The sequence below is a fragment of the Trematomus bernacchii genome, unplaced genomic scaffold (assembly GCF_902827165.1).
Source record: "Trematomus bernacchii unplaced genomic scaffold, fTreBer1.1, whole genome shotgun sequence".
NCBI classification, from domain to species: domain Eukaryota; kingdom Metazoa; phylum Chordata; class Actinopteri; order Perciformes; family Nototheniidae; genus Trematomus; species Trematomus bernacchii.
Genome location: NW_022987477.1, coordinates 2,712,491 through 2,737,458, shown reverse-complemented (window position 1 = coordinate 2,737,458; position 24,968 = coordinate 2,712,491). Strand labels below are relative to the sequence as shown.

The window sequence follows — 24,968 nt, the reverse complement described above, 5'->3', positions numbered from 1 at the left end:
ATACAAACTCTGTGGGGACCAACGCATACCAAATCAGGGGGAACAGAGCAGGAGGAGGGGGAGGGGGCGCACTTGTATCATCCAGGACACCGTCGTTTTTAAGAAATGAACTTTCTAGGAGTTTTTATGGTGAAAGATACATGTATGTGTTGTAAAACTAGTGATCCAGGTTGTAGTTTTACGCACAACCTCTGGAAAGTCCTCATGTGCTGTGCGTAAGGATCTGTGTGGAGCAGAAAAGGCGGTGCAGTGCCCGGCTCTGGGATTTTGGGAGCCAGTTCCTATTGTTCAGATCCCTCCTCCTGCTTGGGAAGTGGGAGGACCCGAAAAGGCGTCGCAAAAGGGAGAATTGTTTGAGAGCTCAGTCATCCAAAAACGGCCTTTCAATGTGAGAACTTGGGGAGCCGAAGAAAAATGTCGGTGGCATCGCAGTAAATTACCAAAGCAGCGAGGCTTTAGAGGGAAAAGAGAAGTAAAAACTTTTGTTTTTTGGGACTTAAACTCACCGCAGAGGAGACGAAGAGAAGATCGGTCGGTTTTAAACGAGGTGTGAGCACCAAATCCTGAAGTTTGGGTAAGTTTTATCCCTTCATGCGGTCCATATGTTTTTGCGTTGTTACGCTTTGGATCAGCATGTTTTTACTAAGTTATTGATACAAGTAGGAGTTTGTTTGCAACTCGACGGAAGTTTTTACTCCTCACGTTTCAGTTACAGAGATAATTCTGTTTTAGGTGTTGGATTACTACAACTTAATGCCGGGGACTACTTTGATAGCCGCATTTGTTTTGTTATTTTTCATCTTTTTGACGCGCATAAACTTTGCACCAACTTTTATGTATCATACATCTAGTCATTTAAGTGGAAGTGTGCGATTTGGCTTTCGGATTTAGAGTTATTTATAATAAGAAACGCAAACTTTGCTTACGGATTTAGCCTGTTGTTGATTGGTTGAGCTCCACGTCCAGATTTTAGTTAAGTTTTACCTAATTTTCAACCGGACTTTTGCAGTAGGATACATGAAGATGGAGAGGAATCAGCTTTGTGTGACACGTTGCAGAGTTTCATAGCTGTGTTTTAGCTATAAGTGCTTTTTTTGGTGGAAATGTGTTGTGCTTTTTGCAGGCCGCAGCCTATAGTCGCTCCCATAGGGTAACCGAAAACAGACATGGTGAGCTCTGCCAGATTTACCCCCATATTATCATCAGGCTGGCATCCAGTGACCATCAGATCCAAGATTATTGACATATGCACAGTAGCTAAAGTGTAGTTGTGGCAATGCAAATCGTAAGACCCATGCTCCACTACCAATGCAACACAAATAAATATAAGACATAAACAACTAAACAATAAAAAACAATACAAATAGTGCAATAAATAACAGAGTATATATGTGCAAGGGGCAAAGCTGCAGATATGAAGGATGTTTTCAAAAGTGCATCATGTAGATTTGCGTCTTCAAATTAGAAAATAGTTTATTATAACTATGCTATTTTAACATAGCATTAGATTGTATCATTGGCAAATACACAACACTACCTGCGTGCATTTCAATACAGCCTCCTCTGTTCTAAAGCAAAGTCTGGTGTGAGAATAACCTCATTAAAGCCTCCAATAAACTGACAGCTGCTCGGTGCACTTACAGGAATGCAGCCTTTCTGTCATTCAGAGTTTCTCCTGATATCATCCTCTCATTCAGGTTTGATTTAATGAGAAAATGTTTGCCTTAATCCCGGGGGCTGCTAATGAGTGTTTGGACCGGGGTGTCACTCACCGTGGGGGTGAGGCAGTGGATGGAGGAGGGTGGGGGGGGGGGAGACTGCAGGAACAGCCGCAGGGGCTCAAGTTTCCAACCCCAGGTGTCGTTTTGTTATTTGGATTACATTTAGCCTGCATGCAGGAACCTCAGAGATCCAGTGACAGACATGGCATCAGACAAGAGGCTCTGATTGTTCCCCCTGAATCAATGTCACTTGGATTAAAAGTCGAAACGAATGGTCTGGCCTCCTCCAATTAGGCGCACAGTTTTATAAGGGAATTAATTGGTCTCAGTATATAAAAAAAGAGCCTCTTGTTGTTGTTGATCATCTCTGGCAGGCGGGTGGATCAAAGTTGGGACTAATTGATTCCAGTCTGATTATATGCCCGTTTCTCACACTGTCTGCCCTCTTTGATTACTGATGTGGAACCTGGAAAAACACCATTGTGGGACTTCATAATCAATCATGCAACGTTTACGTAATATTTCCACGCTCGGCAGTATTGTAAGTTGTAAAAATAATTCCTACAGCGACACTTTAGGGGGTTAGACAGTAAAGAAAGTAGATCCAGTTCAGTAATGAATACCACAGATGCACTGTAAATCTCTATAGGAGTTTTATAATGTTTTTTCAGTATATGATACTGAATGAAAATCTCTCAGGTTGCATCTCTAGTGCCGAAACGACAACCAAATAGTTTTCGAAGTACTAAGACAGCCTATTAATAAATGTCTTCTTGCATATTTCTAACATCAAGCATCGGAAATGTGAGGATTTCTAGCTTTTCTGTATTTGTTTTCATCTTACTTTGAATATCTGTGTGTTTTGGACCAAATTATCGGGATATTATCAGACAAATTGATGATGACATTGTCATTAGTTGCTGTTAGTTTCAGCACTAGATTACATGAAAGTAGACCAAATCCATTATTGAATACCACAGACACATTTCCAGGTCCCTATAGGAGTATTATAATATACAGTTCAGGACGTTATGATGAATGAAACTCTTTCAGGCTGCAGGCCCATGCCAAAGCGTCTATTTCCTGGAAGTAGAGAAACGTTCAATTTAATTTATTCTTCTTTGAGAGCGAAGTAGTTCCAAGGAAAGCTTAAAACAGATGTCCTGCAAGAGCGTTTTATATCTACTGCTAGTTTCCTTTTTTGTCCATTAAGGTGTATAATAGTCTGTCCTCTGAAGCTTTTGGGCTGAAAATGCTCATACCTCTAGGCGAAAGAGACCTCTGCGTCAGGACAGGAAACCTGCTTTATTGTCTTTTGGTTACACAGCCTGATTTGTGTCAGAACTGAAGTCATTTTCTCTCTTACAGTTTCCAGCTGCACCTTTTACAATGAAGCTTTAAATTATATGTGATTGATCTTGGTAACCTGCCAAACAGACCTGTAGTGGAGAAAAAAGCTGCCAGTGTTCCTGCATTTGACCAGATCTGGTGAATAGATTGTCGTGCAGTCTATAGGAGCTGAGTTGTGTAAAGGAAAGTGTGGATTTAGGTGTGCAGCCAATAGAAATACAGTTTCTCCTTCGTATCTTAGTATGAAATTCACTCCATATTTTGAACTGTGCAAGACACAAGTTGAAGGATTTCACTTGTTTGACTTCTTCAGCCTGCTGTGTTTTAACATCTGGAGGTAGATCAAAGACTTTTAGATGGACTTTTAAGATGTATTTTGAGATTGCAAACAGCCAGCGGTCCCATCAGGACGGCTGCTGCCGCTCCGGTCTCACGTCTGCGAGCCAAACTTCCCCGAGATGTGACTGCGGGGCTGGAAATCAGCATTGTTATTGTAGAGGGTGTAACATTGGCGTTAATTGACAAAGGCGAAAAAAATCCCTCCTGAGGGCACGCTTTCATCTCTATGACAGCGGGTACACTCATGCAGTCATAACAGCCTGCAGGCACTATCTGAGGGCCTTTTCTGCACAGATGTGTGTGTGTGAGTGATAGCTCCTGTCCAATCAGGATTATCTCTGCACACTGGAATGTTTTGCTTGTCATTGTGGTGCTCACCTGCACGGTCGTTTTGAGATTACTGCATTAGAGGAAGAGGAAAAGAGTGTGTGTGCGAAGGACAGACGTGGGAGAAGTACTCAGATCTTCTACTTGAGTAAAAGTAGAAGTACCAGAGTGTAGGAATACTCTGTTACAAGTATAAGTCCTGCAATCAAAATGTTACTCAAGTAAATGTAGAAACTTATTGGCATCAAGTAGAAGTACAAAGTAGCCACATTTTTTACTTAAGTAACCAATTTGAGTTAATCTACTTGGTCACTTTACACCACTGGCGAAGGAAGAGGGTAGTTTACACTTTATAGTTCCTCAGATCACTTTCAGCCAAATAAGGCTGTCTGGTTTCCTCGAGTCGGACATTATTGGGCCGTTTCTCTGCATTAGTCCTCGGGCGCTGACAGATTGGAGGCTCGTGCCCCCGGGAGGTTTCTGTGTCCAGTCAGACATCGGAGAACCAGAGAGGGACACCTGGAGCAGCAGGTGGCCGCGATCCAGGCTCCTCCCCTGGGGCTGCATACCTCTCTCCTCCTGATCCTGCCAGGACCACAGAGGAGGAGGAGGAATGTGAGGGAGAAAGTTCTGACAGCGAGCTGGAGAGCTTAATTAAACAGATCACCATCAAACAGTGAGAGGTGATTAAGGCGAGGGGAGTGGCAGAGAGGAAATCAAGTTATTTTGAGAAGTTTTATCTTATTTTAAACAACTGGTAATTGATGAATGAACATGTTTGCATGTGTGGTAGAAATACCATAGTGTAGGTGTGTGATATGCGTACTGAGACTCACAGAAAGATGTGTGTGTCACTAAGTAAGACACACACACATGTTGTTTATTTTCTGCATGGTGACGCCATCAAATCGCTTGTTTTGTATGACCAAAGTTATTACGTCTTCTTTGAGAAGCGGTATGTTTTTTTTATTTGAAACAACTGATTTATGAACATGTTTGCATGTATGACAGAGGTGGTAGGAGTACACATATGTTGTACTTGAGTGTAGGAATACTCTGTTACAAGTAAGAATTCTGCAACTTAGAGTACAAGAGTAAATGTACTTTAGTGCAACTTTTCCAATGCAAACCAGCTTTTCTGAAGTCCAAAACCCACTCTGAAACCATATGTTGATGCTGGTCCAGTGTATATCTGTATCTCATAAATCTAATCTAGCTCTCATTTGTTGTCTCAACAGCCTAATAAGGGATTATCCAAAGCCTTTAAACCAGCTGAGTTGATTTGTTCCACTACTTAAAGTAAAAGTCAAGAAGCTCTTGATTGGATAATGAAGCTATACTCTCTCTGTTACACACACACAGACATTGTGAGTCCGCAGTGAGTGCTGTTAGATCATTGATCAACTCCAGACTCGGGTAAGAAAGCAATGTGTGTGTGTAGACAAATAGCCCTGTGTGTGCAAAGCAGATATTTGGACAAAGATTAGGAGGTGTTATTACAAGCCAAAAGCAACCCAGACGCTCTAATAGATCATTCACACACAGACACAAGATGGGGGCTGCTCAATTTAGACCTCTGTCCCTCACTTTTCTGTCTCGATTGCATGCATTTTTTGAAATCTGCGTCATTTGGGTTAGCTTTATGAGACATGCAGTTGCTTTTTCCTGCACTTGAAATCTTCTTTTCTGCTGTTTTATTAACTACATAGTGCGTGTGCGAACAATAAAAGCACCAATCTGGGTTGTGTTTCCAGAGCTTTAACCAATAATCAGATGTAAAGTGTTGCCCCAGAGAGAATAAAACTCATCATCGAAGAATGTCAAACTGGCAGGAGAAGACATGATTCAACAGAATAAATCACCGGGCACCAGATTAGTTAGTTATCGTTCCCCTGAGGTTATCGCAACTGGAATTTTCCATCGACAGCGCTCCTCTCTCTCTCTCTCTCTCTCTCTCTCTCTCGTGTGTGTGTGTGTGTGAGGTTTTGATTTTATATTTCAGAGTTCAAGTCTCGGGACGAATGGTAGCTCTGGCTGCTATAGCTCACACATCCAGCTTCTGACGCCGAGAGCGCTCTTTGAAAACAAGCCTCTTACTCCATCCAGCTGAAACTCTCAGAGCAGCAGCTTCCACTTTTATAACCGTGGAGCGAGAACGACGAAAACGCCCCGATTCTGTTTAATTTCCTCCCTCTCCATTTTCTAATTCCGTTCTCATATCTGTTTTTCCGATACCGTTCCCCTCCAGTTCCGTGTAACTTTTTCTCCATCCCCCTCCGCCTTATCTCAATTTCCTAATGCCTCCTCATATCTGTTTTTCATATAATATTTCACCCTCTCTGCTTTTCCCTTCCTTCCTTCGTCTCCCACTGAGATTTCTAGAGCCAGTCCCCCCCCCCCCCCACCCCCCCCCCCCCCTCCTGGTTCCTGCTGAATAATGGGGAGAAATTGCTCTTGATTTATAATTGGTTCCATTCACTCTGATGCATGAGCTGCCAAAAGAGTTTGGGGCCCCTTTTCTCCCCCTCGCATCCCTCCCTCCCTCCTCCCCTCCCTTCGATGCAGGAACACACAAGGAGCTGCAGATATGTACAGCTATGAAAGTCCATATTGGCGTGTATGTAGTTTATCGGTTTGCCGGGCAGAAGCGGTAGTCTGTTTTGTTGACATTTGGTGTTGGAAAAACTTCCTGAGGTCTGCATATTTCTGTGCCTCTGTGAGTATACTTTTACCATATAATAAGAGTTTGTGTGATTGCTTTCTTATGTGTCATCAATTGTGTGTGTGTGTGTGTGCAAGGAAAGAATAGTTGTGGGTGAATGAAATATGTAGCTGTTCTGATGAGCGCTGTGAAATCCTGGGTATTAGTTAGGTTTCCCAGCGCTGTATGGGAATGATTATGTGTGTGTGATACTGACACTCACAGAAAGATGTGTGTGTGTCACTAAGTAACGCACACGCACACACACCACACGCACACACACACTCAACTCAAAGTTATTTAGTCTTATCTGAGAAGCTGTAAACAGATGTTATTTTCCTATTTTAAATATACTGGTTATATAATCAATGTGTTTGCATGTATGGCAGAGGTGGTAGAAGTACTCGGACCTCAGTACTTGAGTAAAAGTACCACAGTGTAGGAATACTCTTTGACAAGTAAATATACATGTTTTCTGTACAAAAAGGAAAGAAAGAATGGATACGTGACATCATATCTATTTGTCCTTTCTTATTCACGTTTCATCCTATCTATCCCTCCTCGTTTCCTACAACCATCCTTCCCTCCTCCTATCATCTATCCATGTTTCCTTTCCTCCCACCTTTCCTTCTTTCCTCTAATCTATATCAATCTTTCCTACCTTCCTTCTATCCATACCTCCTTCCCTCCTGTTTGAATCAGAATTGTTAGTAGTACACATAACAGGAAAATGCATTGGTGTAAATGTCACGGACACAGAAAGAAGATTGTAGTACAGACAAATAATAACATTTTAAAAACGATTTAACAGACTGTTGTAACAGATCAAAAATGAAGAAATGTGATTGGCTAACACCCCCATCCTCATCCCTCTGCTGATGCTCGGTCCTGTTCCCATGGTCCTGGTGGGCAGGCTGGCATCCCACAGCAGGAATGTGGGGGTGTGTGTTCGCCGTGGCTCGGTAATTAGCTCTCCGTGGTTAATTCAGCTTCGTTATCTAAATTATGCAAATGCCTCGGTGCCTAATTGATTAGAACGCCCCCCCCTCTTCTACATCCAGATCCCTCTCGTTAATCCTCGAGACGCTCGTTAGTGTCGGATTGAGAGGGGGGGGGGGGGGGATTTGGACGGGCATATAGCTCGTTAATACTTTGTGAAGCGTGTGTGTATTATGAAGGAGGAGGGGGGGGGGTCGATCCCAACCCTCGTTAGCGATGCTGCGCTTGATGTGTAATTTTATGGCATGAGAATGTCTGGAGTGGAGGATTTGGACTCCACCTGTTGGTTTCAGTGCCAAGACGAGACTCCACAAGGTTCTCTTGTGTCCGACAGATAGATGGGAATAGATTCTCAGATTTGCACTCTGCCAAGTTTGTGTTCGTGTGAAGCACATCAGAGACCCTCAACTCCACTCTGCATTATATGTGATCCTTTGAAGTAGAGCAACTCGGCAATATGATCTTTATTTGTGTGCTTTATGATAGACACATTGAACTTATGTTCCTCTATTCCTCTTGTTAAAGTCAATAACAATCATTATCACAAGACTTGGTTGAATACTCGATTGTGATTGGTCAATTTGGACATTACAGAGGTTGATAACACACCGCTGCTAAGCAAAGGGAGAGAAGAAAATATGTTAAAAGTTACGTTGTTGTTGCAGTTCGAGCCGTCGGTACACCTGGAACGGACTCGTTTGACTTATTGGAAGTCAATACGTTAATTTTCAGTTAATATTGGGAGTAAAATCAGTCGTTTATTTAGGATGTGTGGCCATGTAATAAGCGGGATAATGTGCAGGGGGGCCGTCATTATTGAAAAAGATCACATGACATAAGGGTGTTTTTAATCTCTTACATAACGAATAGCTATAGCAGCTAAATCAAAAATACTAAAACTATTTCAAAGATAATTATTAGTCGCTGTCCTATCTATGATCACCTGTTCTTCCATAAACCATTTCCTGTTGCTCTTTCCCTGTGTGAGGGTCTGATGGTGTGTTTGTTAAATGTGTTAATCCAGACCCTCCTCATCCTCCACCTTCCACTTTTGATACATCACAACGACAGACATATTGAACTTATGATTGTCTATTCATCTTGTAAAAGTCAGTACCAAGCAGTGACACATCGAGCAGTTAACTACCATTTGTGTACAATTATGGGAAGAGCACTATTTTCTTGGAAATGTATAGGCTTAGTGGAAAAACATCCTTAGTCTCCATCCTATCTGTGATCACCTGTTCTTCCACACACATCTCCTTGTTCCTTGTTGTGTCTCTTCCCCCTGTGTGATGGTCTGATGGTAACCCCGGTGTGTTTGTTAAGGATCTCCACCCCCACCCCCCCCCCCTTCACCAACAAACCCCGGGGCCAAACCAGGAGAGTCGGAGCACACTGACAGGTCGAGGGGGGGAAAATATGTTGGGACACTCAGCGACGCTCTCACACACTCCCTCTCACACACACCCTCTCATCGCCCGCCAGTTGACATCCCCTCCGTTCTGCTTTCTCACTCGCCCTCTCCACCCATAAACCCCCTTCAGCCATCTCACATCAATCCCCCCCCCCCAAAACTCTCAAACCTCTTTGGTCATTGAGCCCATCAGCTCTTCCCCGGGCCCTTCAGAGCAGCGTCTCCCCTTTTCTCCGGGGGTCCGCGGGGTCTTTGTCCGTGCGCCGGCTCACTGCTTTACAATGACTCTCCACTCTATTAAGGTGCGTTCTGCCTGTTAGCGTCGCCAGGGGCAACCGGCCTCCCGCATGGCAGCTATGCAGCGCGGCATTGTGGGCCGCGGGCCCCCGAGCGGAGCAGTTGAACCCCCGGCACTCCTCACACTTGACACCGCATGTGTTTATCTAAAGGGGGGGGGGGGGGGGGCTTTGTGGTGTTTGGAGAACCTCGAGTGAAAGGGGGGGGGGCACTCGGGGTGTAAAAAGACATAAAACTGGGGGAGGATTCAAGATTCAAGAACTTTATTGTCATTGTTAAAGCACAAGCAAATATCTTCTCTGTTGGTCCCGTAGGTGCAACATGTAGAATAATATACAAATAAGAAAAATGAAATGAAACGACCCTTAAAAGCTAGTATTAGGGTAAAAAACACATGTATTTAATGGAGAAAAACACAGAAAAACTATAGCTGAAAACTGATGGTTTATTGAAAAATATTTATCTATTTTATTTATTTACTTAGATTCACTGCACATGGAGTGTAATGCGCTGGCTATTACTTACATAAAAGTTAACAACATCAAAAAGCTAGTAATAGAGAGACTTAAATTGGATAATAATACCTAAAATAACTACCTGATAGAGAGGCGAAGTCCCGCCCATCTACTTCCGACCCATTGTGCCACGAATTACACATGTTTGTCAATCTTACAAAAAGAATTTCCATGTCAAAAAAGTCAGTTTGTTGTAAAACTGTTGAAATAAAAGACTATGAAAAATACGCAACTAGAAAGACTACAAATCCCAGAATCCCGGTCCCGCATGCTGGCTCTTAGGAACCGACTCACTCCCCTTGTGTGTATGCACAGCTCTCAACATGCCCAGACTTGGAGTGATTTTCACCTCTTTTAATACTTTTCGCCTCATTCTGAAAGAAAGAAGTGAAATGTGCCAACGTGACGGCCGTCTGGGTGTGTGGTGCCAGACGGGAGATGTAGTTCATTGAGCGGTTTCACACAAAAAAAAGTGTTACTTCACAGTTTTACGACACATTTTAATTTTTTTGACTTGCAAAATTATCTTTTAAATTGACAAACATCATATGTGTAATTCGTGGCACAATTCAAACGGGATCGGAAGATAACTTTTCTCTCGCCATTGACTTCAATACATACTTTTTCCGAAATAAGGTCCCATGGAGGTCCCCCGGAAAGGGAGGGACTTCACCTCTCTATATGTTCAAGGCACTATACTCAACATGATACTGTCAAATATTTGTTGTCTTCTCTAAACAAGAACCCACTAACTTTACAACTTGGGAAAATACCAGAGGGAATTAAAAAACTAAAGATTCCTACTTATTTCTCGTAACAACAATAACAATTATGAAACTAATTACAAGGAATTGGTTAAAAGATAACAATTAAATATCAAATTGTTTGTTTGTTTTTCTCCTTTCCTGATTTGGCGATTGTTATGTAGTTATTAAAGTGTTTATTTTGGTATGTATGCCTTGCAATCAAATATTTTACTTAAAATGCAAAATTGGGGATGGAGAGTGAGTTTGTGGAGGTGATAAATATTCAACAGCTCCTCCGAAGAAGTTACTGCCCCCCGTCCCCCCCCCTCCTGTGTGTCCTCTCCATGCCAGAAAGCAGATGGAATGTGAGGCGGCTCCAGTCTGGTTTTATCCAATTAGCAGGGTTGTCAAAATGAATTTATCCACGGAGGCAGCGGGACAATGGCCCCGGGAGAACAGGGGCCCCGGTGTCTTTACTTAGCACGCTCACAATGAACTTCTGTCAAGTGACTCTCCCACCACGACATATAAGGCACTCTCATACCTACACACACACACACACATGCCTGCACATAGTCGCCAACAACATGGGACGCTCTGCTCATCGAGCTTCACCCTCGTCCAGCTTTAAGTCCTTAAAGTCAAGACACAGGTTATCCACGATCAATTCTGAAGTCCTTGAAGGAAAGTCACACGCCTTTTTATAACCAAAAGTCAAGATGCTCCCTGAATGTTTACCGTAAAGTATCACAGGCTTTGACATTTTTTATTTCCTGGGTTCTGATTCTTAAACCACATCCCAGGATAAAAGCTGAAAAGCATTGATCAAATACCAGAGCTGTTTTTTCCAAATTTAAAAACTGCATATCACATTACAAGGAACTTAATTGAATAGGCCTGAAAGTGCTATGGCAATAAAAGCTGAATGTTACTTTGAACACTTTTGTAGTGACATTGACAAAGAATTAGTGTTTAATGTGGATCATTGACTTCATGGGCAATATCCTATCCGTATAATGAGGTCAGTATTTTTTTAACACAGTTTCTTTCTGAGTGCATGTATGTAATAAATGAAAAGACAATGTGGGTCCATGCAAGGCCCACCTGTTGCAGGAGCTGGGTTTTCTTAAGGCATTTCAGTAGTAGTCTCAAATGTTAAAAATCAAAGCAGATGTACACAACACTATATTGTGAATTATTAAGTATCAGACTGAACAACACAACTTTGAATCGGACCAACTTTCTGCAGAGAAAGACTCGTTTTGATCGCTTACTATGGGAGTTTTTTTTTATAATCCCATGATTTTACATATTCAACATTTTTTCCCTTCTTTTTGGGTCAACTAACTCAGATCTCACCGTGGTTAAGTGTCAGTTCCTCCACATGATTACACAAATAGATTGACTCTCCTATAATCATCAACCTGCAGCAGAGCAGGCAGATCTGAGAGCAGTTCACAGAGTTCTCCTCACTGCAGCGTCACTGAAGTATGTTTTAATTCAACAAAGTGTTGGACACGCAGTGCTCACTTGTAAGGCTTGAACAGAACAGAACAGTCACGTGAACACATTAACACGCACGCACATTCCCCTGGTTCCTAATTTAGGAGAGCTGTCTGTGTGCGTGCTCTGGTTTTTATCAGTCTCGCTGATGCGTAGGAGGCTCCTCTCTGCGACTTCTCCGGGAAGGATGGATGGAAAAAGTTGGACGTGGATGTCAGGGCCAACTTTTCATCTTGAGGCTGGGTATCCGCTAAGCAAACACAGGACCCAGCTGACTAATGATTCAGACAGACTGTTTTTAGGGAGTGATGATGTACGAGAGGCCTTCTCATACTCTATCAGAGCTCTGTCTCTTCTCCTGTCTCCCTTTCATTTCTGTGGGAACTACGCCATGTTCTCATTGGTGAAGTAGTGCGTGTGGTTTACGGTTGGTGACTCTCGCAGTTGGGACAGGTGTTTGGTACAGATGTGTGTTTTTATGGGCAGTCGTCCTCGGTGTGTCCATACAGAGACCAGACTACTGAAGCCACAGAGCGTCAGCTTGGCTTAGTGTTTGTTTACTGAGTAAGCCCACTACTGATGGGTCACTGAGGAGGAGTGAGGGAATTAAGCTCTACATGTATCTGCTGGGGTCTTATCAAAGAGGCCCTATTATGCTTTTTGAGGTTTCCCTTTGTACAGAATACAAATATGAGCCTGAAAATTAGCAGAATAGCAGGTAAACCTAAACTGCTTAAATTGCCTCTCACAGCTCACGGGTCACATCTTAAAATTGCGAGTGTTTCAATAACAGTAAAAAAACTAAGATATTATATGTTCACAAAATAGCGAAGAGCCACACATTTGAGAAGCTACAGCTAATGATTGACATGTTTTAATATTTATTTTATACATGTGGATAATTATCATCTGACTTTTTAGTGTCTTTTAAGCTTGTTTTGTTTTTTCCGGCCCACGACTGTACTTTCTTGATTCACTCTCTCAGCTCACATTTAATATGTTAGGTCACAACTTTAAAAAAAAAAAATCAAACGAGCTTGCGGCACTAAACATAACACAGAAAAATAAGCTGTTAAAAGTCAACATCTTGAAGAATTTAGCTGCTAAAGAGCCAAAAGCTGGTGGCGACCAAAAGAGAGAGACTTGCATTCATTAGTCAGAAACTCGACTCCAAACTGCATTAGCCTAATAAATTAATGAAGCAATGATTCATTTATCGACTAATCATTACAGTTCTGTTGGGCTGGAGTTAATCACGGCTCCTTATGTCGTGAGAATTAACAATCTCAAATTGTTTACACGCATCCATAATATGCAATCAAAGCGTAGCAGCGCGATGTGTGGCGAGGCTAACCGCAGATTTTCCGCCGGCCTGCTGCTTCGCTCATTTTCAATAAATGTGCCAGGCAGCCAAACATTTTCACTGTTGCCATTTAGATGATGGAGGTGCACTGTAAGATTTTCCATTCTCTTACTGTCCTGCTTTGGCCTCTTGTGTGTGTGTGTGTGTGTGTGTGTGTGTGTGTGTGTGTAGTCCCAAGTCACTCTGAGCTTCATCAATCATCCCCTTGCCATAATAAGACCAGGACAAATATGTATGAGAAAGTTTTGAGCTCCATCGTTGCAGAATATGCCCTTTAAGTGTGTGCATGTTCAGCGAAATGCATGTATACGCTATAGAGACGGAGAGGGGGGGGGGGGGGGGAAGGAGAGTTTTGCAGGACCACCCTCCTCATCCTGACGGGAAGTTGTTAGTTTAACCTGACAGGAAAGAATTTGGAAAAACTTGGCAGTAAGCGACAAGGGAGAGAGGAAAGCTCCCCTCTCTGCATTAACTGTTAATAGACTGTCCATTACCATCTCCATTTTCCTCCCCATGCATACTGCCCATAATAAAACCCTCCATCTCTCACACACTCCTCGATATGTATTTCCCTCCCCCTCCTCTTACTGCCTCTCATTAGTCGTTCTTTGTCCTGACTCCTGAATGCAGCCTGTGTGTGTTTCCCCCTCTACCTGTATCGGTTACACCTGAGCGGGAAGGTGCAGGGGTCGGGTTACGGCCCGCAGAATGAGGCGTCCCTTTGATGGGCGCTGGCTGGATGCAGGCGGAGGGTCAGCGTAGGATGGGGGCTGGCAGAAAATAAAGGGTTTATTTGTGTCTGGAGTTTGGCAGCTGAGGGTACCGGGGTTGTGTTTCCTTAATGGCCGCCTGTTTGTGTACGTGTGTGTGTATACAAGTGAGCGGGGTTACTTCAGAAATGTAGTCCGTTGCTCCCCAAACCCTGCAAAGAAGATGGGTTATGAATCAAGATCGGCTGTTTGGATACTCGAAGTTTTGTGTGATTGTTTCAGTGAGAATACATTTTATTTTGTTTAAGGTACCAAGTTTTTAAATGACCCTCTGACCTTCCTCTTTGTGTTTCCTATTTCCTTCTGACCTCTGTGTTGCAAGGTAAAGCCCAATCAGCAAAAATGTGATCGCTCCATGGTTTTCAAATGAGAGAACTTGCTGCCCTCTTAGTATGTGTTCTGACTTTTCAATAATGGTTATCTTCAGTAACTGTATGCACGAAGAAATGTCAACCCCTCGCCTGGTTTGTGTTTCTTTAATGGCCGCCTGTTTGTGTACGTGTGTGTATACAAGTAGCTTTTGAATCAGGATCGGCTGTTTAGACGCTTGATGTATGTTTCCAAGTTTTGCTAGCTTTGTGTGTTTGTTTCAAAGTGGTTTATGCTGTTTGTTTTAAACGTACCAACTCTGTGAGTGACCCTCTGACCCTCCTCTGTGTGTGTTTCAGGGGGTAGTGTATGGAAGATGTCTGGAAAGCGAGACTGGACTCCGTGGATGAAAAAGAGAAGGGCTCCAGTGTTGTGCGCTCTGGGTGCAGTGCTGCTGTGCTGCCTGCAGGGCGGCGCCTGTCTATCTGGTGAGTACACAAACTAACAACCTGCAGAAATGATCCGTTCGTGGGCTTTCTGTCAAACTGTTTATCACTGACTTTCTGTATGAATGCCTTGTATTAGTTTTTCCAAACACCTGGTGCAGGATAAGTCTTGCCAAGAACAAAATCTCCTGGCACAGTCTCAGTTAGGGGGGGACGTTATACGTGCGTTGGCAGCAGGAACAGCAGTTTATTTGAAATGAACTGAAGAAGTGGGTAGTTTGAGTCGTACCAGCCAACATTAATGAACTGAGACAGAAAAGAAGTACTGTGCTGCAGCGATTAGAGCAGTAAGTGAGCAATACATCATAAATGAAATGGTTTCAGGTTCGCCAAATGCTAGGATAAGCTTCTTTCTTACTACATATTAAGACTTATTGATAATGTTAATAGATGTCCAACGAAAATCCAAGGTGTTGCATTGCTGGAAACATTTGACTATATGCTGATTGGCAAATAAAACAAAATTGTTATGTCATTCTGACCTCTGCTGCATGTATATATTGTTTTAAAAAATACTTTTCTACCAATGAATCATCCAAAAAGGTGGTCCATTATTGAGTAGTACATGGAAAGGACATTAATGGACCACCTTTTTGGATGATTCATTGGTAGAAAAGTATTTTTTAAAACAAAAATGCCCAAATTTGATAGCTACATCGTTTTCAAATCAGGAGAATTTGCTGCCCTCTTAATATTTTTGGGGACTTGTTAACTGTATGTATGTCAGAAGATATCACACTGCTAGTCACATGGAAATGTCTTTAAACTCCGATTTAGGAATAAAATAAGTGTCCCATGCTTTTCTTAAATGTGCTTGCTGACCTAACCCTTTTCCTTTTAGATGAGGTGCCATTCTTCACTGAGGAGCCCATGTCCGTGGTGCAGAAGCTGGGCGGCAGCGTGAATCTCCGCTGCAGCGCCCGGCCGACCTCCGCCAACATCAGCTGGCGCCTGAACGGCATGGAGCTGCTGGACGGGTATCTGGGTGTGGTTCTGGGCCCCAACAGCCTGTACATCCCCACCCTGTCCAACCTGACTGTGGGCCGATATCAGTGTGTGGCCAGCACCAACGCAGGGTCCCTGGCTAGCGTTTCTGCTAACGTCACCGCTGCCAGTGAGTAGCCGCTCACACAAAGGGAGACAAATAAACACAAACACACACAGACTTAATGTTCCTTGATTAAAACAAAAACAGTGTAGAGACTTTATTTGTCACAACTCTGTAAACTTTTCCACTGCTGAGCGTCTAATCTTCACCAACTCCACTTCTGATCATACACACATTGATGGTAACACTCACTGATTGTCAGAGATGGCAAAAGTACACACATGCTTTACTCAAGTAGAAGTACAGATACTCGCATTTAAAAATACTCTGGTAGAAGTACTGACTAAACTTCTTTACTCAAGTAAAAGTAAACTTTGAAATGTACTTAAGTAAAAAGTACCCATAACTAGCAGCTGTTTTAAAGAGTACCTGACCTCCCTTTATATTAATAGAACAATAATGTCATTGTTAGCTAATGAATGTTTCCATGCTGAACAACGGCAACATGACAACGTTTTCATTGGTCCCTCTTCTTTAGAGAAGACCAGGAAATGATGGATACACGGATCGTGTTCAAATCAATAGGCACGCAATGACTCTAAATAATAATGATCACGCCACCAAACACACATTCAAACTAAAGGAACCAGCCTGTTTGGGAAATGTGAGAAGTAGAAAGTACAGGTATTTGGGTTCAACATGTAAGAAGTAGAAAGTACAGGTATTTGTGTTCAAAATGTAAGAAGTAGAAAGTACAGGTATTTGGGTTCAACATGTAAGAAGTAGAAAGTACAGGTATTTGTGTTCAACATGTAAGAAGTAGAAAGTACAGGTATTTGGGTTCAACATGTAAGAAGTAGAAAGTACAGGTATTTGTGTTCAAATGTAAGAAGTAGAAAGTTCAGGTATTTGGGTTCAAATTGTAAGAAGTCAAAGTAAAAAGTCGTCAGAAAAATAAGTAGTGGAGTAAAGTACTGATACCAGAAAAATGTACTTAAGTACAGAAACGAAGTATTTGTACTCCACTCCTTCCCACCTCTTGTGATTGTTTAGTCTGTGTAACAGCTGCTTTAATGCACTGTCATTGATCTAATGAAGTTGTTCTCAGCTGCGGACACTTCACTGCTCTGCTCTGAGTGTGCGTTATATTTGATATGCATCCTGGGACCGAGCAGGGGCCCGAAAGCTGTGTAACTTGAGCCGGAGGAATGGAGGGGACCCAGGGGCCGGTCAGAGCTGGAAGAGGGGACTCCAGCCTGGGGGCCCCCTGCTTCCATCGGCCCCTCTGCTTCACACAACACCACATTCCTCTCCACAGGGCCCGACAGCAGGGCTCGGCAGAAATTATGGCCCCGTAATTGGGTAAAGGGCTTGGGGGGAGATAAGAGGGTGTGTGAGAGAGGGGGTGGATAGAGGGTGGATGGTCTCAGTAGAACACACTATTAGGTTTAAACACTGATGTAAAGTACTTGGGTACAATTTGGAGGTACTTGTACTTTACTTGAAGAGTTCAATTTGTGGTACTTTGTACTTCTACCCCACTACAATTAAATGGTGTACTTTTCCTCCACTACATGTATTTAATACCTTTAGTTACTTTACAGATCTGGATGAATGATGTGAAATATAATCAAGTGTTAAATCAGACTTTAGTTCCACCTGGAGTAAATTCACAAGCTACCCTGCAGTATACAAAGTCATTCAAACTAGCTGCACCTTTACCAGCTTTGAGAACACTTTCATGATCAATCATTATAAAACATATCATATATATTATTCTGAAATGGACCAATCTGCACAATGACTACTTTTACTGTCGCTACTTTCACTATATTTTTGATGCTGATACTTTTACTTGAGTAACATTTTGATGATATGGCTTTTACTTGTAACAGAGTATTCCTACACTCTGGTACTTCTACTTTTACTTAATATCTCAGTACTTCCACCACCTCTGGGTACACACAGTGTGCTGTTAGCTGTATTGTTTTACATTTTAGAGATGTGATGTATGAGGCTGGAGAAACTGGAGGAGTTTTAGACCAGTCGAGACAAGATCCTCACACAAGATGAGACGTGATGTCACATTCTCTGTCTCCTTTACCCTCCACACACACACACACTCACACATTTATCACTCCCCACCCTGTCACTTTCTCTGCTCTCTTGCCTCCTTTCATTATCTTTCACTTTCCCCCTCTCTTTTGTCATCTCCGTGTTTTTATTATTTGATTTCTGTTTTCCACCGAGGCAGTTAACGTTATTGATAGTGGATGAATCGTGTTGAGATAACCACATGTGGAGCCAGACCGTGTGTCCCGCCTCCCCCTAAAAATCCTCTCATTTAATAACGGTCTCTCCTCGGCCACCCCCAAACTGCCTCAGGAACTGCTCCGCGGGGAGTGTGTACGTGCCTGCTTTTCCACTCTTTAGTTGTGCGCACATGTTTTTTTGTGTGATGGGGATAGGTTGATTCCAGACCCTCTTTGCTCTTTTGGCATAAGTTAAAAGCACCTCCAATTCTTCTGCAGACTCCCCTTCGTCGCTGCAGAAAACAGAGACATGTATCTGCGCAACATGTTGCACAAACATGTTGTAATTCAGACACACACACACACACACACACACACACACACACACACACACACACACACGCGCACACACACACAGGCCTCTCACTGCTACACATAAAGATGATGAATCTCTCTACAGAAATATTTGAGTCTGCCTTTTGCCAAGCAGCGCTGGTGCGGGAGGTCTGCTTTACTTTATGAATACCATCAATCCTACATCCCTGCAGGATACACACACACGCACGCTCACATGCACGCACACACACCTGAGAGGCACCCATGCGGGGTTCTTCCTGTGAAGAATGTGGTGGGGGGGTTAAAAGGTGTAACTGGAGGAATTTGGTAGAAGCAGGCAGGAGGAGGAAGGTGGGATGGGGAGATATGAGGGGAAGGGGGGGGGTGGTGGTGGCTGTAAAAACAGCATCTGATTGATTTAGCAAATGGAGCGCCACAAGGTCCCTCTTTGAGGCTTTTTTCACCCAACACACACACACACACACACACACACAGACACACACACACTGACACACTGCTTAGCTTGACATGTCTCGGCTGGGATTCTCATCTTTCAGAATAAGAGCTGAAACAGAGTTGTGTTTAAGTGTGTGTGTGAGTATGTTTTTGTGTCTTTGCCACACACAGTCAGAGGGACAGGGTGAAATAAATCAGTGACCTGCAGTGTTTGCTCAGCGCTTTGAGTAAATCACCACGGCGTCGCTATCAGTAGATACCGGGCCCTTGACTAAACTGTCCTTATTGAATTAGAGCTGTATACAAAGCCCCCGTCAGCTGACTGTATACCAGAGAGGGGACCGCTCCAAGAAAAACACCCCGGTTATAGCACCTCTGGAAAGAATGGAGAGTGGCCGTGTTTGTTAGGAATAAATCAACAGAGGCTGGTTTAATTCCTGCAGAAGTTTTATTTATCTTTCATTTCACTGCGCCACTCATGACACATTTCTCCACTTTGTTTTCCCCCTGCTCCCTTCAGTCTCATTTTAGTTTTCCTCAGCTACAAATCTGAAATGGCAGCATCCCCCCCCCCCCCCCCCCGCTGACATTATTTTTTTCCGGCCTCTTAAGAGCAGAGTTTAGCCGTTTCCTCCCGAACCCAAACTGGATATCTTTCTTTGAAACCCTATAGGATGGACACCTCTCAACTTTGACCTCTTGGCCAGGCCTCCGGGCCGCTCAGGAGGAGGGGGGGGGGGTGGGGTTTAGGAGGTCAGAGGTCACATGAGTGTCTGTGCTGTGCAGACTGAGAGTCTGCGGGACACAGTCGCAGCACATGGCCCCAGTAATCCCACAGAATCTGAACCCAGTCCTGGTGTAATGTTTGACAGGATTAATGACACCTCCTCCAAAGTTACAGACGCCACTTTCAGGCTTACCCAAAAGTGACGTGAACTGACAGAAAACAGAAAATCAGATAAACTTCAAGGAAATCATGTTATTAGAAGCACTGGGAAATATATGACTTAATGGAGGTTTTCCTTCAAAGACATTGATTTGGGAATGTGGTTAAGACACAAAGGGGGAATTTGGAGCGACGCCCACTAAGCAGTTTATTATTGCTCCGTTTATTGTGGTCGTCTCGCTCTAAATGTGTCGTTAGATGTGATTTACACTGTGTATTAAAGATGATGAAAGAATGGCGACAGCGCTGACTTCCCCCTCGCCTGTGTGTGTTTTTCAGAGCTGCGGGACTTCGAGCCCGACGACCAGCACGACATCGAGGTGGACGAAGGCAACACGGCGGTCATCGAGTGTCACCTCCCCGAGAGCCAGCCCAAAGCGCAGGTCCGATACAGCGTCAAACAGGAGTGGCTGGAGACTTCCAAAGGTACCGGATCGTCGGCAATCTGTCCCCACTTCCCTCTCAATTCTCATACTATCTTCATAGTTTACTGGAATGCCATAATCCTGCTATCAGGCCCATTATAAAAGCAGCGATAAGGGCATTATCTGGACAATGTTGAAACATGGGAATCCAGTTGTTTATTTGTTCAAACTATTTAGAAGAAAAGCTCCAGTGGTTTGTGGCTGGTATGCTGATGATGCCTGGGAGCTGTAGGTACTGATATCTGCAGCTTATCTGTGAGGAAATGAAAACCACATTGACGGGCACTCAGTGATTGGGGCTCAGACTCCAGGGCGCCATCTTGTGGTTTCCGCTGACAGTACTAACGCTTGAGTGGCACACTACTTATACAAGAGTTTCACAATATGGACTCAATTGTTCTGCGGTTCCTCTTTGTGTTTGTCATATTTTCTTGCATGTATTTCCACATAGAAATTCCTTTCTAGTGAACAGAAGTATGATGAATATAATTACACGTTATAGTACATTGCTTTCCCAGCTGTTAATCCTCCTCACCACCCTGCATTTTTGTGTGTACAATATTTTATTGTATTGTTTTCTTTGCAATTGTGAGATATATAAATACAGATCCTGAAGAATTACAAAACACCCTCAACACCAGGCCAAGACACACTTAAGCATTTGATGTAACGGCTGCTTTAACGATTAGTATCCATTATCAAAACAGTTGGTAATTTCTCTTTTTAGGGAAAGAACAATTTGCAGAAAGACAATCATTCAGGATGATTGTTACAGACCATTTTCCTGATATAAATAGCTGTAATCATGCATTTTAGCGCATTGCGGGATTATTATGGACGTTTTAGTCGTGCTTACTTTTGGTTTTACTTCAGATAAAGTGATAGAAATTATATATAAAACGTCCTATAAAATTATCTCATTACAATGTTTCCCATCATACTGCAATTTTCTTTTCTGCACAGTCGCTTCTTAGCACAGCGTCAGAATGCAAAATTGGATCCTAACGTTGTATTTAATTAAAGTGTTTGCTCATCTGACATCAGGTTTGTTTATTTCTGCAGGGAACTACCTCATCATGCCGTCAGGGAACCTGCAGATCGCCAACGCCACTCGGGACGATGAGGGGTCGTACAAGTGTGCCGCCTACAACCCCGTCACTCAGGAAATCAAAACATCGTCCTCCACCGACCGCCTGCGTATACGCCGTGAGTCTCACCTCCAACAAGGTTTTTTTTTACTAACATTACAAGTCAAGGGTCATACTGCATCATTATCGGAGAGCTTGTAACCGTCACTGTAGACACATCTGGTAAACACTTGTGACTTCTATCCTCTTATCTCTGCCTTTGAAGATGCAGAAACATAAATCGTTCAGGATCAAAGAGTTTGGACTTCACATTGTGATTTTAAATCCTTTGTATTCTGGATGTGTTAAGATTACCCTACGTTTGTCCTCCTAAGTCCTACAATTGGTGACTCTGTAAAGCACACTGAGACAATCGTGTTTTGTGATATTGGGCTATATAAATAAACTTTGATTTGATGTAATTAACTCCACATAATGCATACAGGAAAGACGCCTTCACCTCATATTGATAAAGTATTCATAGAAATAAGAAAGATAAGATAGGACTCTATTCAACCCGAAGGAAATTGTTGTGCCAGTTACAAAAATACAATAAACACAGCAGCACAATAATAATAAAACTGTACAGTAACAGTGCAGTAAAAAGAGCCATTCAATAACTACAGAAAAAACATAGATGGTCACATAATTAATGTCAATATTCATACCTTTCGTCCTCATATTTCCCAGGCTCCACCTCCGAAGCGGCTCGCATCATTTACCCCCCGGCCTCTCGCTCCATCATGGTGACTAAAGGCCAGCGGCTGGTGTTGGAGTGTGTGGCCAGCGGCATCCCCACCCCCCATGTCATATGGGCCAAAGACGGGCAGGAGCTGCGTTCCCATAACAACACGCGCTTCCTGCTCAGCAACCTGCTGATCGACACGGTGGGCGAGGCCGACTCGGGCACCTACATCTGCAGAGCGGACAACGGCATGGGCTCCGACAGCTCTGCCACGGTGCTCTACGACGTGCAAGTGTTCGGTGAGTGGAGTGAAAGCTTTATTAGGGAATGGAGTTTATGAATTTGCCTTTTTGTCCCGGTTAATAGACAAATTGCAAAGTTGTTGTTGCAATGAGATTAAATAACCTCTTATTACGACAGAAATATAAAAAAACGTATATATATGTGTGTGTGTGTGTGTGTGTGTGTGTGAGCAGCATGTAAGCTTGGTGTTGTGTAAGAGAGTTTGTGGAGACAGAGCGCTCTATTCTGCAGCTGATTGAGTGTGTCTAGGTTATGGATGGCTGTTTTTACAGTGATTTTCTTTGTTAGTATATGTGTGTGTGTGTGTGTGTGTGTGTGTGTGTGTTGAGGGCTTGTCTCTCTGCAGCTGGCTCTAATTAAAGCCAGAGAGCTGCTGTAATGAGTTCTGTCTTTCCCTGATTCACAAGCAGCCAACCATCAACTCCCCGGCCGGGCCCGCCGGCATGGCTCTATACCCCTCTGTCACACACACGCACACACACACACACACACACACACACATACACATACACATACACACCTGCATGCATGATTGGGATTTCATGCACACACATGCTCAAACACGTGATATTGTTTTAAGTCAAAAAGTAGTCGTGGAAAAAATCTGTTTCTGTTCCCATTTGGCCCCTCTGCCACCAAATACACACACTTACTGGACATAAAATACACACTGTTTTCACACACATGTAAATATATCTGATATGTATACATGACCAAATATGTATATATGTTTGATCCATTTCTTATTTTATAGTTATTTTTTTATTTGTATCTTTGATTTTATCCTTAACGGGCCGTCTCCACGGCAGCGTTAAAAAAATCTTGGAGGTGGGCGTATCTGAAGCTTGGGGATTTTTTTGCGATCAACCAATCACATGAATCTCCCGCCCGCGACATACGAAGCCAAAAAGCCCGAAGTAAAATGGATATAAACTCCCCAAAACAGGCGAAAACATACCACTGTCTCTGCCACCTCCCTCCATGCCTGGCTCCTCCGGTTTATATCCCGGTAGGTCTGGTCATAAAGCACCGGGTGATTAATTCGCTACCGCTAATTTCTCCTCCATTTTTTGGAATATGAGGAAATGATCTGCGGTATGTCTCTCCCAGCATACACGCCGTTTGATTGGCTAGAGCTTGAACTGTCAGATTTGCGTACACGGGATTTGATTGGCTGACGCTTCCTCCTCAGCTTCAAAAGTTGAACATTGTTCAACTTTGGATCTTGAAAATCCTGAGAATCTCCGCTCGCCTGCCCACAATGCATTTCGGCGAAAGCGAAAAAAAAGTGACGTCACCCCATTCAAAGTGAATGGGCAGAAGCGTTTCAAGATTTTTTAACGCTGCCGTGGAGACGGCCCGTAATTGTATTCATCTGTGCTGTCCTGTTTTTCATCCTTATCCTGTTGCTGTTAAACTACTGAATTTTCCCACGGGGGTTAATAAAGCCCTACCCCTGCCCTATGAACAGCTACAAATCCAAGCTACTTTTTAAGTTTTGAACCAGCCACTAACTCCCCCCTCCCCCCTGCAGAGCCCCCCCAGGTGACGGTGGAGCTGCTCCAGCAGGAGGTGGTGTTCGGGGAGACGGTGCGTTTCTCCTGCAAGGCTCGCGGTAAACCCACCCCCTCGGTGATGTGGCTTCACAACGCCCGGCCCCTCGCCCCGTCTCCCCGCCACCGCCAAACCGCCAAGATGCTGCGCGTCTTCAACGTGGGCCCCCAGGACGACGGGCTGTACCAATGCATGGCCGAGAACCAGGTGGGCAGCTCCCAAGCCTCCACGCGCCTCATCACTGTATCAACTGGTACGTCAGATCATTTGTAATCTGGGGCCCTTTTTTTCAAATTTCCCAATCATTCCTGATTAAACTTTTGCATTTTGGAGGGGTCCCAACACTGGACGGGTTGTCACAGCGACATTTATTGTTTATTATTAACATTTTTGTTTTAGCTGACTGGTTTTCTATTTATTTATTTGTTTGTTTGTCTGTTTTTGTATGTCTGTTTGTCTTCTGTCTGTGTGGAATTTTGTTTGCCTTGGTGTTGAGCAGTATTTACATTGTTACTCTACCTATTCTTCTATAAAGGGAAGATTTGTTTACCTACTTTTGATACACGCTCTGATAGAATAACTGTATGCTGTTGAAAAAACCCAATAAACTAATTTTTTTATGTCTTAAGATTTTCATTTACTAGATTCTTCCATTGTCGTTTCTTTCTTTTAGGAATTACATCCAGGGGGAAGCTGCCCACTATCTACAAGCCTGTCAGCCCCGATAAGGTGCTTAAAGAGCAGGCTCCTGTGAGGCCTGGGCCTTCGGGGGCCATGTTGCCTCTCGACTGCTCTGAGCTGCCGGGACAGATCCTCCCAGCCGACGCTCCCATCATCCTCAGCCAGCCCCGCACAGGCAAGGCTGATTACTACGAGCTCACCTGGAGGCCGAGGCACGAGAGAGGAGTCCCTGTGCTGGAGTACATGGTCAAATACAGAAAGGTACTGCAGTCACACCACTGTGTTCTAATTT

At 43.5% G+C, this 24,968-nt stretch overlaps 1 protein-coding gene across 1 annotated transcript in view; it reads left to right on the top strand.

Moving 5' to 3' along the window:
- The first annotated feature begins 301 nt into the window (after positions 1-301).
- The window catches only part of boc (BOC cell adhesion associated, oncogene regulated), a 30,459-nt gene continuing 5,792 nt past the window's right edge, over positions 302-24,968 (top strand). The window contains exons 1-8 of the mRNA XM_034145122.1: positions 302-574; positions 14,717-14,845; positions 15,705-15,977; positions 20,181-20,327; positions 21,389-21,532; positions 22,144-22,437; positions 23,976-24,248; positions 24,669-24,937. Of these exons, the coding sequence (XP_034001013.1) occupies positions 14,734-14,845; positions 15,705-15,977; positions 20,181-20,327; positions 21,389-21,532; positions 22,144-22,437; positions 23,976-24,248; positions 24,669-24,937 (1,512 nt within the window). The 5' untranslated portion in view covers positions 302-574; positions 14,717-14,733. The remainder of the gene's footprint in view (positions 575-14,716; positions 14,846-15,704; positions 15,978-20,180; positions 20,328-21,388; positions 21,533-22,143; positions 22,438-23,975; positions 24,249-24,668; positions 24,938-24,968) is intronic.